The sequence below is a fragment of the Pan troglodytes genome, chromosome 9, assembly GCF_028858775.2.
Source record: "Pan troglodytes isolate AG18354 chromosome 9, NHGRI_mPanTro3-v2.0_pri, whole genome shotgun sequence".
NCBI lineage: Eukaryota > Metazoa > Chordata > Mammalia > Primates > Hominidae > Pan > Pan troglodytes.
This window is the reverse complement of record NC_072407.2, coordinates 81,225,017-81,237,876: the sequence shown is the minus strand read 5'-3', so window position 1 is coordinate 81,237,876 and position 12,860 is coordinate 81,225,017. Positions and strand designations below refer to the sequence as shown.

The 12,860-nt window shown below is 45.3% G+C and overlaps 1 protein-coding gene across 8 annotated transcripts in view; it reads left to right on the top strand.

Annotated features, from left to right (window-relative positions):
• TENM4 (teneurin transmembrane protein 4) overlaps nucleotides 1–12,860 on the top strand; it is a 3,006,191-nt gene that overhangs the window by 2,446,275 nt on the left and 547,056 nt on the right. For all 8 annotated transcript variants that reach the window (XM_054661572.2, XM_063784373.1, XM_063784372.1 and 5 more), the window contains one exon: nucleotides 5,170–5,271. In XM_054661572.2, coding sequence (XP_054517547.2) covers nucleotides 5,262–5,271 — 10 coding nt within the window. In that variant the 5' untranslated portion in view covers nucleotides 5,170–5,261. The remainder of the gene's footprint in view (nucleotides 1–5,169; nucleotides 5,272–12,860) is intronic.

Below are 12,860 nucleotides of genomic sequence, written 5' to 3'. Positions count from 1 at the left end.
CCTGGGAGGATTGGCATTATTAAGATGTTATTGAAAATGTTGTCACATATAATCAGCTTGGATTAGAAACCAAAGCTCTTCGCAGAGTAACAAGGTGAAGTATTTTGTGCTAATAATTTACGTGATAATGAGATGGTTTTCAGAAGATTGGATGTGCTCCTAAAGGTGTTGCTTAAAGTCACCCTTCAAACCAGGCTGGGAGCATAAAAATCCCAGAAGAACTACAGACTCTGTAGTTTGTACAGATCTCAAAATAAGGTAGCTGAGGTAGAAAGAGACCGAACTATGTGCTGAGAATTGAAGACATAGTGGTCACTGTCTTCAAGGGGCTCCCAGTCTGGTAGAAAATAAAGTTGTAAAGATGAATAATTATAAGACACTGGTCATAAGAGCTAGCTGAAGGATAGGAATAGCTTGCTGTAGTTCCAGCATTTTTCTCTAAAGATTCATTTCTTCAATTGGTAAATTTGTGAGGAGGAAAGCTACCTCCTTGAGAAAGCAATGCCCATGATATTGAACATTTAAGACTAGAAGAAATTATTCTACATTATTATGTATATACTAAGGGTCAGGTACTTATTCTCTCTAGTCCATTATTTTTATTCCTATTTAATAATAAAGAAATGTAAAAAACTAAGTGGTTTGGCCAACACTGCACAGCTGGTGACTGGGTGAGTTTTGATTCAGCCCCACTCTGCTTCCAAATCTCCACCTCTTGCCACTGTGCCAGGCTTCCTCTCAGCAAACCTGAACCCTTGATTGTCAAGTATAGAACACACCTATCACTGTGTCCCATGTTTAGAGTGAGGATATCTTTTTATTTTCCTTAAACAAAGTTTTAATAGCAGGCATCTTGATGGGAGGTCATCTCCTCCAGGCTGCAGGTGCGATGATACAGTTCTGAGTGCGTGAGGAGCCCTCTGGGCTGCCTTCTCTAAACAGGGGGTCAGCCCAGGGCACAGGAATGCTGAGTTTCTCACTGACATTCTTCAGGGCCCCAGCAGATTCCTGGGTATCCAGAAGATTTTCTCCCAGGTTTCTGTGTCCACTGCTGCAGGTACCACGGCTTAGCTGAGAAGGGAAAGACAAAAACTAACACTCCTTGCCAGAGAGGAGGGTGGTTTCCTGCTACCTTTGCAATTCTCTGCAGTCAGAGTTGTTGTTTTGGAACCTGACTTAACTCAAGGCATCATCTTATCTCCTTGATCTGTGGTCACTTTGGGGGAATCCAACAGAAGCAGAGGCACTCTGCATTTAATTCCACCTGGGCCTTCCTGAAAGGCAGCCCAGGAAATGATCAAGCTCCACATACCGGTGGACAGGCAGGAGATGCACTGGGAGAAGAAAGACGGTTGTGTCAGGTACACGGTGTCATGCACAGGGTTACAGCTTGCTTTATGACTTGCCTAGAGAGGAAAAGAACAGGGTTTGGATCTTGTCTCCCTTGCTTCCTCACTAGGGGATTTGGAGCAAGCAGCTTAGATTCCCCAGAGTCTCCTTTCTTCATCTGCAAGTCTGGAAGGATAATGCTTGCCTCCTGCAGTTATTTAGAAGGCTAAATAACATCAAAGCACCTAATAGCCTGCCCAATGCCTGGCACACAATTAGGAGCGCCCTGACCCGGGCAACTCCACTTCCAATTCATATTGTGCAAGGCTTGCCACATTCATCTTCCTAGAGCAGATCTCCAATTATGTCACATCTCTGCTCAACAGCAGTCAGAGGCTCCCTATTACTCACTGAACAATGACCACATTCCCCAGCCTGTTGAGGCCCACATCTCTTGTTGGGTGTGATGTCCTCCATTTCCCTCTGCACAGCTCACACATGCTGGAAAGCTGAGCTCTACACTTGTTCTTTGTCATGCTTTTACCTCCCATGCCTCTCCTCCCTTATGTGGAGTACCTGCCCTGTCTCCGTGTCCCCTACCTTATACAAAGTCTGCTGCAAGGCAGTCTTCCATGATTTGTCAGCCATGGCGATCTCTCCATCCTCTGTCCACACATTAGGTTCTGTCTGCATCTCTCTTACAAAACTGCCAAACATTATAGTTCTCCGTGGCTATGTCTTGTTTTTCTTGCCAGCCTATGAGCTTCCCAAAAGCAGGATTTGCTTCTGAATCATTATTGTATTCTATCCAGCAACAATCCTCAGTATATGAATGAATAAGTGAATATGTGAATGAATGAATAATGCCGTAATCCCTTCCTAACTCAATTTCCCCTCAACGGAATGCTAGCATATAAATACTTTTAAAACCTTTCCAGCAACAAATGAGCATTTAGTTTCATTAACTGTCTCTGTTTTATCTACTGGAGGTACTCTGAAAAAAAAAGGGAATTTAGGGATGGGATTTGAAAAGGAAATAAACAGATTGAAAGATTGAAGACAAAGAGTTGAGGTTTTCCCTGAAGCCTTGGCAAGGATGAGGGCAGAAGAGGAGTAAAAACTGTAGCTCTGCAGCTTCTTCAAGAGGGGAGGGACCATAAGGCACAGGTGAGAAGCCAAGTCACAAGCTTTGGCCTGAAGCTGTGAGGGGAAGGGAGAGATGATGGAGTTTTATAACCCAAACACAAAAAAGGGAGCTTGAGAAAGAAATTTGAGTGTTTCATCCAAGCATAAAACGTACATATCACTTACATGACTAGGACCCCAGCAGGACCCTTGGGGACAAAGCTAACAGCTCTGTGTCCTAAAAGCCACCAGACATTTGGTACTTGGGGAGAGGCCCCAACACCGGAGAAAGTACCTTTTCCCTTGCCCATTGTTGTAGCCAAGGAAGCCAATTTCCTGCTGTCTTTGGAACTTGGGGTGGGGTTGTGTGGGGGGGGTGGGGGGAGGGGGGGCAGGGGGTAAACTTCTAATGAACAAGGCAAGGTAATAAAAATTAAAGATGTAATAGCCATTATTGCCTATTTGAAATGCATAAAATAACAGTCATATCCTACTTAGTGTACTGCCTATTTTTAATGTTAATGAATATAATGGTTTATAAGGATTTTTCTAGGTTTACTCCCAAACTCTTGTTAACTTTACTTGTGCCCATTAATTTTCCTACCCTGGCCAGGCATGGTGGCTCACACCTGTAATCCCAGCACTTTGGGAGGCTGAGGCAGGTGGATCACCTGAAGTCAGGAGTCCAAGACCAGCCTGGCCAACATGGCGAAACCCCATCTAAATACAAAAATTAGCCAGCCATGGTGGCGGGCACCTGTAATCCCAGCTACTCAGGAGGCTGTGGCTGGAGAATCACTTGAACCTGGGAGGCGGAGGTTGCAGTGAGCTGAGATCATGCCACTGCACTCCAGCCTGGGCCACAAGAGCAAAATCCTCATCTCAAAAAAAAAAAAAAAAATTCTACCCTGAAGGTAGTTCAAGAGCCAGTCTCTGGAGAGTACCAACGGGATACTCTGTACTTGGCCAGAGGCTGCTGAATGTTCCTGCCTAATAGAGTTACTCTTTATTTAAAATAATTTGCCATAAAGAAACATAGTAAATGTAGATGAAGACAACAAAATTTTACTATTAAGTGGATTTTGTTTTTCATGGGAATTCCCAGCAATTCCTCACCTTATAATAAACAGCAATGTTTTTTAAGCTAGGATCCTAGATCTATTTGGGAAAAATGAATTCAGGGAACTTCTCAAATAATGGCTTTTTGGGGGTTAACCTCCTATGCCTAAGTGTATCCTTCATGCCTTATTCTTTAGCCTAGTAGGTCTCTTGTATAATAAGGCATTTTGTAGTGTTTTTTATGGGTGAGTGTGGCAGTATGGGGCAGGAAAAGTACAGGGACCTTGAATCTTTGAGGGCCTATATTCAAATTCCTATTCCTTCTCTTGGAATGACCTGAGGCAAATGACCTAAAACCTTAGCACCTCCCCTTACCCTTCTTTTGAGTAGGGTAGAATTTCTTTTCTTCATTTGGAAAAACCTTTATTTTGTACGGGTATCTCCTTTGTCCCAGAGTCCTGAAAATCAAATTTATAGTCATAGGATTCTAGGGCCAGAAAGGACCTCACATGTCCCCCAGTTCAGAATTTCCTTCTTTCAGATGAGGGAACTGAGGCTTAGACGGGGGAAGTCATTAGCCAGAGGTTGCAATCAGCAGCTGGGCCAGAACCAGGACTCTTCTGTGTAAGGACCTCTGCCCAGGTGACTCCAACACTCCCATGTGGTATATTACAGGAAGATCGACCCATTCCACAGATCAAGTGCCTTAGTCCATTTTCGGCTGCTGTAACAGAATGCCACAGACTGGGTAGTTTATAAAGAAAATAAATTTATTTAGCTCACAGTTCTGGAGGCTGAGAAATCCAAGAGCATGGTGCTGGCATCTGGTAAAGGCCTCCTGCTGCTTCATCCCAGGGGAAAAGGCGGAAGGGCAAGTGAGCACATGTGAAAGAGACAAGCATGAGGGGCCAGCCTTGCTTTATAACAACCCATGATTGAGATAACTCACTCACTGCTATGAGAATGCATTAATCCATTCATCAAGGCAGAGCCATCACAATCCAGGCACCTCCATTAATCCCTACCTCCCAACACTACCACATTGAGGAATTTAGGTTCCAACACTTTTGAGGAACACACTCAGACCATAGCAGCAAGAGAGTAAGATTTAGAGAAGGCCAGTGACTTATTTGTCTGGTGAATCTGTGACAGAACTGTTAACGGGGGCCACTGGCCACTAACCCTAGACCTTAGCCCCATGTTGCATTCCTTGTCTACTCCCATCACAGTATGCAGTCAATCCTATGTGCAAATAACACTCAGTTCCTGCTTTGCTCCAAGCCCTGTGCTGGGTGCTTGGGTTGTATAAAGGGCAGATCTTCAGTCCCTGTCCCGCAAGCTTCAGTTCACTCAAGGAAAGGTGTGTAAACAATTATTTTAAGGCAAGACCATTACTCCCATAGCACAAGATGAGATGGGAGAACAGAGGAAGGTACATTCGAGCCTCTCAGGAAGGCTGCATAGAGGAAGCATCTGTGTGGGATTTGCAGGGTGCCAGGACCCCACTTTCTTCTCTTCATTGCTGTGGGACCAGGAACAAGCCTCATTTTCCCATAGTGTGTGTTTGCAGTGACTGCTGGAGCAGAGGGTCTGTGAGAAAAGATTGGGGCATCTTGCCACCTCACTCAGTTGGATCTGTGTTCTCTGCTTCAACAGAAAAGATCCCGCACCATCCTCCAGGATCCAATGGCCTTGGAGAGAGGGCTGCAGGGCCCACGGACATTGCTGACTCTTCAGAACGTGCTGACATGGAGCCAGGTCAGTCCCCTTCTCTGCTCTGATTTTCTGTCATTAGCTGCAAATTTGTGGCCTTGATGAGAAATGCAATCTCAGACTCTGAACATTTGCATGTTTTTTGGTTGGAGGCTTTTACGACTTGGCAGCATAGAAAGTAGAGGAGTTCTGGCCAGAGTAAAGGTAGCCTTCTCCAGGAACAGATGCAGTAGGACTGGTAGGTGGCAATGGTTGCTGGAAACCAAGCTGGCAGCCAGCATGGTGGGAGGGCAAGGTGGGCAAGGATCGGGCGTCCAGCAGGTATGTGATGGGGGTGCTGGCAGCAAGGAGGTCACATGTCGGTCTAGGACCAGAGAGGCAGCAATGCCAATCAAGGTCATTCTTGGGTACAGGAGACCAGGGGGCAGGGCCCAGAGTCTGGTGGCTATGTGTTGAGCTGAACTGGAGTGAGATCAGAGGCACAGTGGGGAATAGGATACGGGGAGGTGAGTGGACGGCTGTCCAGAAGGCAGGTGGTCTGGAGGCCAGGTCTAGTGCCTAAGATGGCTCTCTAGAAGCGTTTCCTCACATTGCTGTGCAGAAAAGCAATGAAAAAAACAGCAGGAAACTCCTGGATTCTATGGGAAAAGTGGAAGATGTTTCAAGCTAGAGAAGGAACATGGTACAGAGAGGAGTGAAATTGTAAGTGAAAACTGGTCACATTGAGGGAGGCTGAGGACACAGAGGAAGGATCCAGGGAAGAGGGAGTATGGCCTTTATTGAAAGCCCACTGTGAACCTACTAGGTACGAAGCACTTTTTCTTATCCTTCCAGCAATCTTTCAAGATAGAAATATGAGTCTTTTTAGCCTTAGTTATGCTGCAGTAATAAATTAACTCCAGAATCCTAGTGGCTTAACATAGCGGAGGTTTATTTCTTTCTCATGCTACACATCCATCCAAGGTTGGTAGAAAGCTTTGCTCTACCTAGTGACTTAGCGACCAGGCTGATGAAATCTCTCCCATATTTTAGGGGTACGACCTGGATGATTGGCCACTTTGGTCTCTGTAGCAGAGGAGGAAATCACTGGAAGGTTGAACATTGACTCTTAAATGCGTTGGTCCTGAAGTGACACACCACCCATTGGCCAGAACTAGCCCTGTGGTCCTGCCTGATTTCTGGGATTCCAGGAGGTGTGGGAAGACATGGATATTTTAGGAGCAGTAACTTCCTCTGCCACAGTAGATATGATTTCCATTTTACAGGAAAGGAATTGAGGCTTAGAGAAATTGTCTTGTCAAAGGTCTTCCAAATAAAAAGTGCTGGAGTCTGGACCTTACATAACTTCTGATTAATCATTTATTTAGTTATTCGACAAAGACATATGGAAGATTTACCATGAGTGCAGCATTATGTTAAGCTCTGGGGATATCACAAGGAATAAAAACAAAGGTAGGCTCTTCCCTCACCCTGACAAGTGTATAACTACAAACTGAGATCAATGCTGTGCAGTAGAGACATAGGTTCTCTAAGGAGCTCCATTAATATTTTTTGCTTTTTGGCCAGGCTTGATGGCTCAAGCCTGTAATCCCAGCACTTTGGGAGGCCAAGACGGGTAGATCACTTGAGGTCAGGAGTTCGAGACCAGCCTGACCAACATGGTAAAAACCCATCTCTACTAAAAGTAAAAAAAATATTAGCCAGGCATGGTGGCAGGTACCTGTAGTCCCAGCTACTCGGGAGGCTGAGGCAGGAAAATCACTTGAACTCTGGAGGCAGAAGTTGCAGTGAGCCAAGATTGTGCCACTGCACTCCAGCCTGGGTGACAGACAGAGAGAGACTCCGTCTCAAAAAAAAAAAAAAAAAAAAAAAAATTTATTTTTTGCTTTCTTTAGAGGGACAGGTAAAGTGGGGTCACATTTACTGAGGCACTGTGCCAAGTAGCTGAATGATGCATCTCATTTGACTCCCACAACCCCATAAGGTATTCTTATGACCCCATTTTTTAAGATAAGAAAACCAATGCTCACTCAGCATAGTAAGATAAAAGCTGAACTCTTCAACCTCACCATACTCACTTGTAATAGTGACATGAAAGTTAAAATTTAAAAGTCATTGAATCTAGACCTCCACCCCATCTAACTCTGAAGTGTGGTCTCCTCTTCCTCCTCTTCAACCCCTCTCTCACCGGGGGCTTTCTCTCCCTGGTTCCCCAACGCCCAGCCCAAGAGACTCGGCTGCTCATCCCCACATGGGGGCCTTCCACGTAGTTGGTCCCATCAAACTCATCTAAATTGGAGGAGGAAAGACGTTTTGCAAAAATACTAGGCTGCAGAATCTGAGTCTAGCAGGATGGAGCAGTCCTCTCAGGCCAGTTCTTTCTGGGCCCCTCTTCTGCTTAAACCTTTCTCCATAGCATCTGTCTCTACCTCGTGTGTATATTACTAGACAAGTTTAATTGCCTATTTTCTGTCTTCTTCTATTAGAACACAAGCTCCACAAGGGCAGGGACCTACTTTGTTGGCCCCTGCAGTGTTCTTCTGCCTGGAAAGATGCCTGGCACATGGCAGGCACTTTGTAAAGATTCAAAATGGGAGCGTAAGAACAAATCATTGAACAGGTTCCATATTGTGACTTGCTTACATGCTACTATTCAAGCCATCCAGCCTCCACATACACTGTTCCTTCCTCCTGGAATGTCCCCACTGCCTTTTTCCTCCCACCACTAGCTCACTTTTCATGCACTCACTCTGCCTGCCCAGGAGGGTGAGGTCCCTTTACCACATGGCACAGACGTTATCCATTCATCCCCATGAGCCTGGGGATTTCCTGAAGGCAAGAATAGCTCCTCATTGAGCCCTCAGTGCCTGACACACAGATAGGACCCAGTTACTGTCTGTTGTCTCGAGCCCAGTGGACCAGAACAGCATCTGGCATTGCAGCCCAGAGGCCCCTTTCCTCCTCTGTGAGTTCCCGTCTCCCTCGGTCAGGAGGCGGAGACTTGTTGCCAACTTAGCCTCCTCCTGCTTAACGGCTGGGAGATCAGGAGGAGGAGGTAAATGGGACACTAATGAAATTCAGAGAGAAAACTAAATCGGGAGGTGTTGCAAACACTGTGGAGGAGGGAGACGTGATTTAAAAGGATGTTTCCAGGGTGGGAGGAGGAAATGGGGACTGTGGAGAGCCCTGGAGTTAGCTTCACACGGCCTCACCTCTCACACCTGCAGTGGGATGACCCCTGTGAGTCACTTTAGCTGCAGGCCCTTCACTTTTCAGTCTTCAAATTAGGGGTCTTTTAGTTGACTGACTCATTCATTCAGTCATGCCTTCCCACCCCCTTTCCAAAAAGGATTTGAGTAGGTTAACAATTTAAAATTAAGTAATTAAGTCCAAGAACATTTAATAAAAAGCTTAGGGTAGAAAGTAAGGGACAAAAAAGGGAAGAGGAGAAGAAAAAGAGACTCTCAGGACCACTCAGAAACAGGGGTTCCTGGAAAGGGGTTGCATATCAGTGTCTTGAGGATGGCACAGGCCTTGGTGACAAGAAAATGGGTGCTAAAGACCTTTAAGGATGGAACAGCTCTGGTCATGTGGTAATCATGATGGCCCGTGCCTCAGAGCACTTTCAGATCCATGGTCCATTTTTTCAGTTATAAGCATTGACCATCTGCTACATGCCAGGGAACCCACATCATGTTTTTCTCTCTCTGTCTCATTAAATGTCACAAGACCTTGCAAGGTGGTCTTTTAAAGTTCACATTAGAATTATGGCTACCAAGGCACAGAGAGACTGAGTCGTTTGTTTAGGAAACGGTGCTGGGGCACTAAATGTCCACATGCAAAAACATGAAGATGGACTCTTTCCTCACACCATATACAAAAATTAACTCAAAATGGATCCCAGTCATGGGCAGAAATTGCTGCCTGAGGAGGCTGCCCAAGAACACTAATATACCTTGTCCTCCCCTGCCTTCCTGCCGTCTTCACAGCATGCCCTAAAGCACCTGTGCTCAAACTCTCTCATTTCAGCATTCTGTTTTACTCTTCAACGTTATTGAAGACCCCAAAAGGTTTTCATTTATGTGGATTATATCTGTCAAAATTTGACATATTATTAATTAATACTGAAAGATGTTAAAATTGTTATTTATCACTTATTTAAATTAACAATAATAAACCCTTACTTTAACATAAATAACATATTTTTATGAATAATGACTTTTCCAAAAGAAACAGAAATGAATGGAGTGGCATTGTTTTACATTTTGGCAAATCCCTTCAACGTTTGGCTATATAGAGGTATCTGCTTCTGCATTCAACCTCGAAAACTCCACCGTGAGTTCATAAGAAAGCCAGAATGAAAAGGGAAAATGATGTTGTAGCATTGTTATAAATAGTTTTGACCTCACAGACTTCCTGAAAGGTTTTAGGGACCCTCAGGGATCCCTGGCGCACACTTTGAAAACTGTGGGTGTAAAAGGTGAGATACTCCCGAGTCCAGCGGGGAGTGAGGAGGAAGTCAACCGTGAATCTAGTAAAGAGAAGACGGGAAGTGGGAACAGTCTCAGTACAGAGGGGACAGGAGTTCTCCTGGAATGACGCCTCGCTGCTGTAGGGAGACCTTAGGCCTTTGCACATGGTATTCTCTTGGCCTAGAATGCTTTTCCCAACTTAGTCTGTTTAGCAGAATCTTCTTGGTGCTTTAAGGTCAAGTTGGTGTAACTGCCTTCAGATTGCCTTTCTTACCATCTTTCCAAACCCAAGGCTGAACTGTACTCCCCATCTCACCCAGAACCCTGGTGGGTGAGCATTTAAGCAGAAGAGTGGTTGCAGGTGGGGTTCCAGGTTGGGGTCGGTGCCTACCGGGGAAAGGTTTGGATGCCAGGCCAAGGAGGTGGGGCTTTTTGTGATTGTTGTTTAAAAAGTAAGAAGCCATTGAAAGTGTTTTTATAAGCAACTTCTTGATGGTGTACAAATGTATGTATACAGAGGGCTATGGTCACCAATAGGCAGATAAAAGTCATCCACTACTAATTCTAATTCATTAGCAAATAAAGTAATGCCCGTTATCTAGAAGAGAGGGGGAAATGAGAAAAAGGAGGAGGAAAGAAACCAGCAGCGAAATGAGCACTCACTATGTGCCAGGCATTCTTCCTGTCATCATCGCAGCAGTTGGCGGTGTTTTCCCCATTTTCAGATGGATAAGCAGATTTTTCTCCCCTCCGGGCTCCCCAGGATACCTTGCTAGTAAAAGCCAGAGCTGGGATTCAAACTGCAGACTCCCATCAGCCTCTATCAAGGCCCATGGCCGCTTTTCCCACGACTCCACGCTTGCTTGGCACTGTTTGCTTGGCCTTCAGTGTTTACTGCTACGTACTGCTGCTCTTTTAAAGATGTGTTTCTGTTGTATCTTTCCAGACATATTTTTCAGTTCTTGGAAAATTGAACAGGGACACCAATATGCTCCTTTGGTCCACCCAATTGGAGTCTACCATGACAGTTCCCATGCACACAGCAGACAATCCATAATCCCTGCTTTCGTGTTGCTTGCTTTTCATGGAAGACGTGACGATTAAGATGTAAACCCCATGTTGCTATTAAATACAGGTACTGGTGACAGAGATTATTACATGGTCAGGCCCTGTTCATCCTGGCTGGCGATGAGAACTGGGAAGTCAAAGGAGTTAGGACAGTGCATTTTTTCTCAGGGTCAGACTGAAGAAATAATCCTAAAGAGGACACCGTACTTCCTATGTAAATATTGAGTAAAGCAGACAAACCTTATGAGGCTAAGAGTATATTGTCCCATATGGTGCCAATTATGTCTGTTAAGTAAGGATAAATAAAGGTTTACTGAACTCTTACTATGGCTTGGTATCTATGCTAGGCATATTGTATGTTTTATCTTCACTATAAAAACCTATATATTTTTGGCTCTAAGAGATAGAAATGTCCCCATTTCCAGTAATCAAACTGCAATGCAGAGAAGGACATATAGCTGATACCTGGTAAAGCTGGAGTTTGAAGCCAGGCCTGCCTGTCTTGTCCTTTGGAAATACCATACTTTCCCCACACAGGGGGAAATGCTGAGGCTGGTTCTGGCAGGGTGCCATGCACTGGCTGGTGAGGTTGGAGCGGTCCTTAGCAGTGCTGCAGTGGCCACTAATAACCTCATGCTGGTTTCAGCTCTTTCTTTCCAGACCATGTCTATCTTCCTAGGCTTCTTCTGCTTCCCTGTGATTGCACCTCCAGTCTCCACTCAGAGCAGAGCACTCAGGATGCCCGCGGCCTCCCCATACCACCATTGTCTTCCAGCACCCAGTGTTAGCTTCATTACTATTCCTGGTGGACTAACTGAACACATGAATAGGCTTAGGGAACAAGAAGGAGCAGTGAACCTCAGATGAAATTTAAAAAGTGCCACAGATTGTGCTGGGAACCCAGGAGTTCCCGATTTGCTTAAAAAAGGAATACTGTGAGGGAACGCCTTCTGGCCCAGGGCTCCCATGCTTTGGGAAGGAGCAGCAGACAGCCACAGAAGCTAAGTGTGGAATTCTGTCCTTTCCCAAGGCCAGCCGGGTTGGGGTTAGCAGAGTGAACTCAGCCACTGCTGTGTATGTTGCTGCTCTTCCAAAACCCCTCTGATGCAATCCTTCTTTACCTATCCTGTATCCTCGGAGTAGGGAAGCTGCACAGTGCTGGGTGTGCAGTCAGAATGATTGCAGAGCCATTTACAAGCCAAATGCTAGTTTATTTCCAAATGGGAAGGTCAGTGTCATTATCCTTGGTGGATTCAATTACCAAATCCTCCCAAACATCGGGCTCGCTTCCTGTTGCTAATTGCATCTGCGGCTGCACACCTCAGTGGTCAGTTTATCCAAAGCCACTGAGGTAGTGGCCCGAGGGTTGTTTGCAAGGCTGTGGACCTCTGTCGCTGTACTGCCTTGACTTACCCGCTGGGAAATGGGTCTTCCACCTCCCATTGCCTTTGTGAAAATTCCCCTGGTAGAAAGGAGCAATGAGAAGCACATAAACCTTTGCCTCTTTGGATTCTGGCCACAGTGGAAAAGCCAAGTATGCAGAAAACACTCCAGGGGTGAGAACAGACATTTGTTGAGCGCCTATTAGATGTCAGCCACCGTGCTAGGCATTTCACAGTCCATTTAACACTCTCAACTACCCAGTGAGGTAAGCATTGTTATTTCTGATACACAGATGGGGCCACAGAGCCTCAGAGAGGGTCAATGACTTTAAGTCACACAGCTAGGAAGTAAGGGAGTCTGGAATTGGATCAAGGTCATCTGCTATGAAGCCGAGCTTCTTCCCACTGGGTTGAAAATAATCACAAGAACAACAACATCAAGAACTACCATTTGTAGCATGGTCAGTATCTCCCTGAGTAGTATTAGCTCATTTAATCTTTACAACAACCCAGTGATAGTAGGTATTCTTATCACCCCCATTTTACACATGAGAAAACCAGGGTGGAGAGAAGTGCTTTCAAGATGAATAATTCTCCAAAATTGGGTCTTCAGAAGGCAAGCCTCAGCAATCTGTCCCTGTTTGTTGCTCTGTCATAAATAGCACTTCTCTAAAATAGGCAAAGGCCTTACTCATAGATGTGCTTAATACTA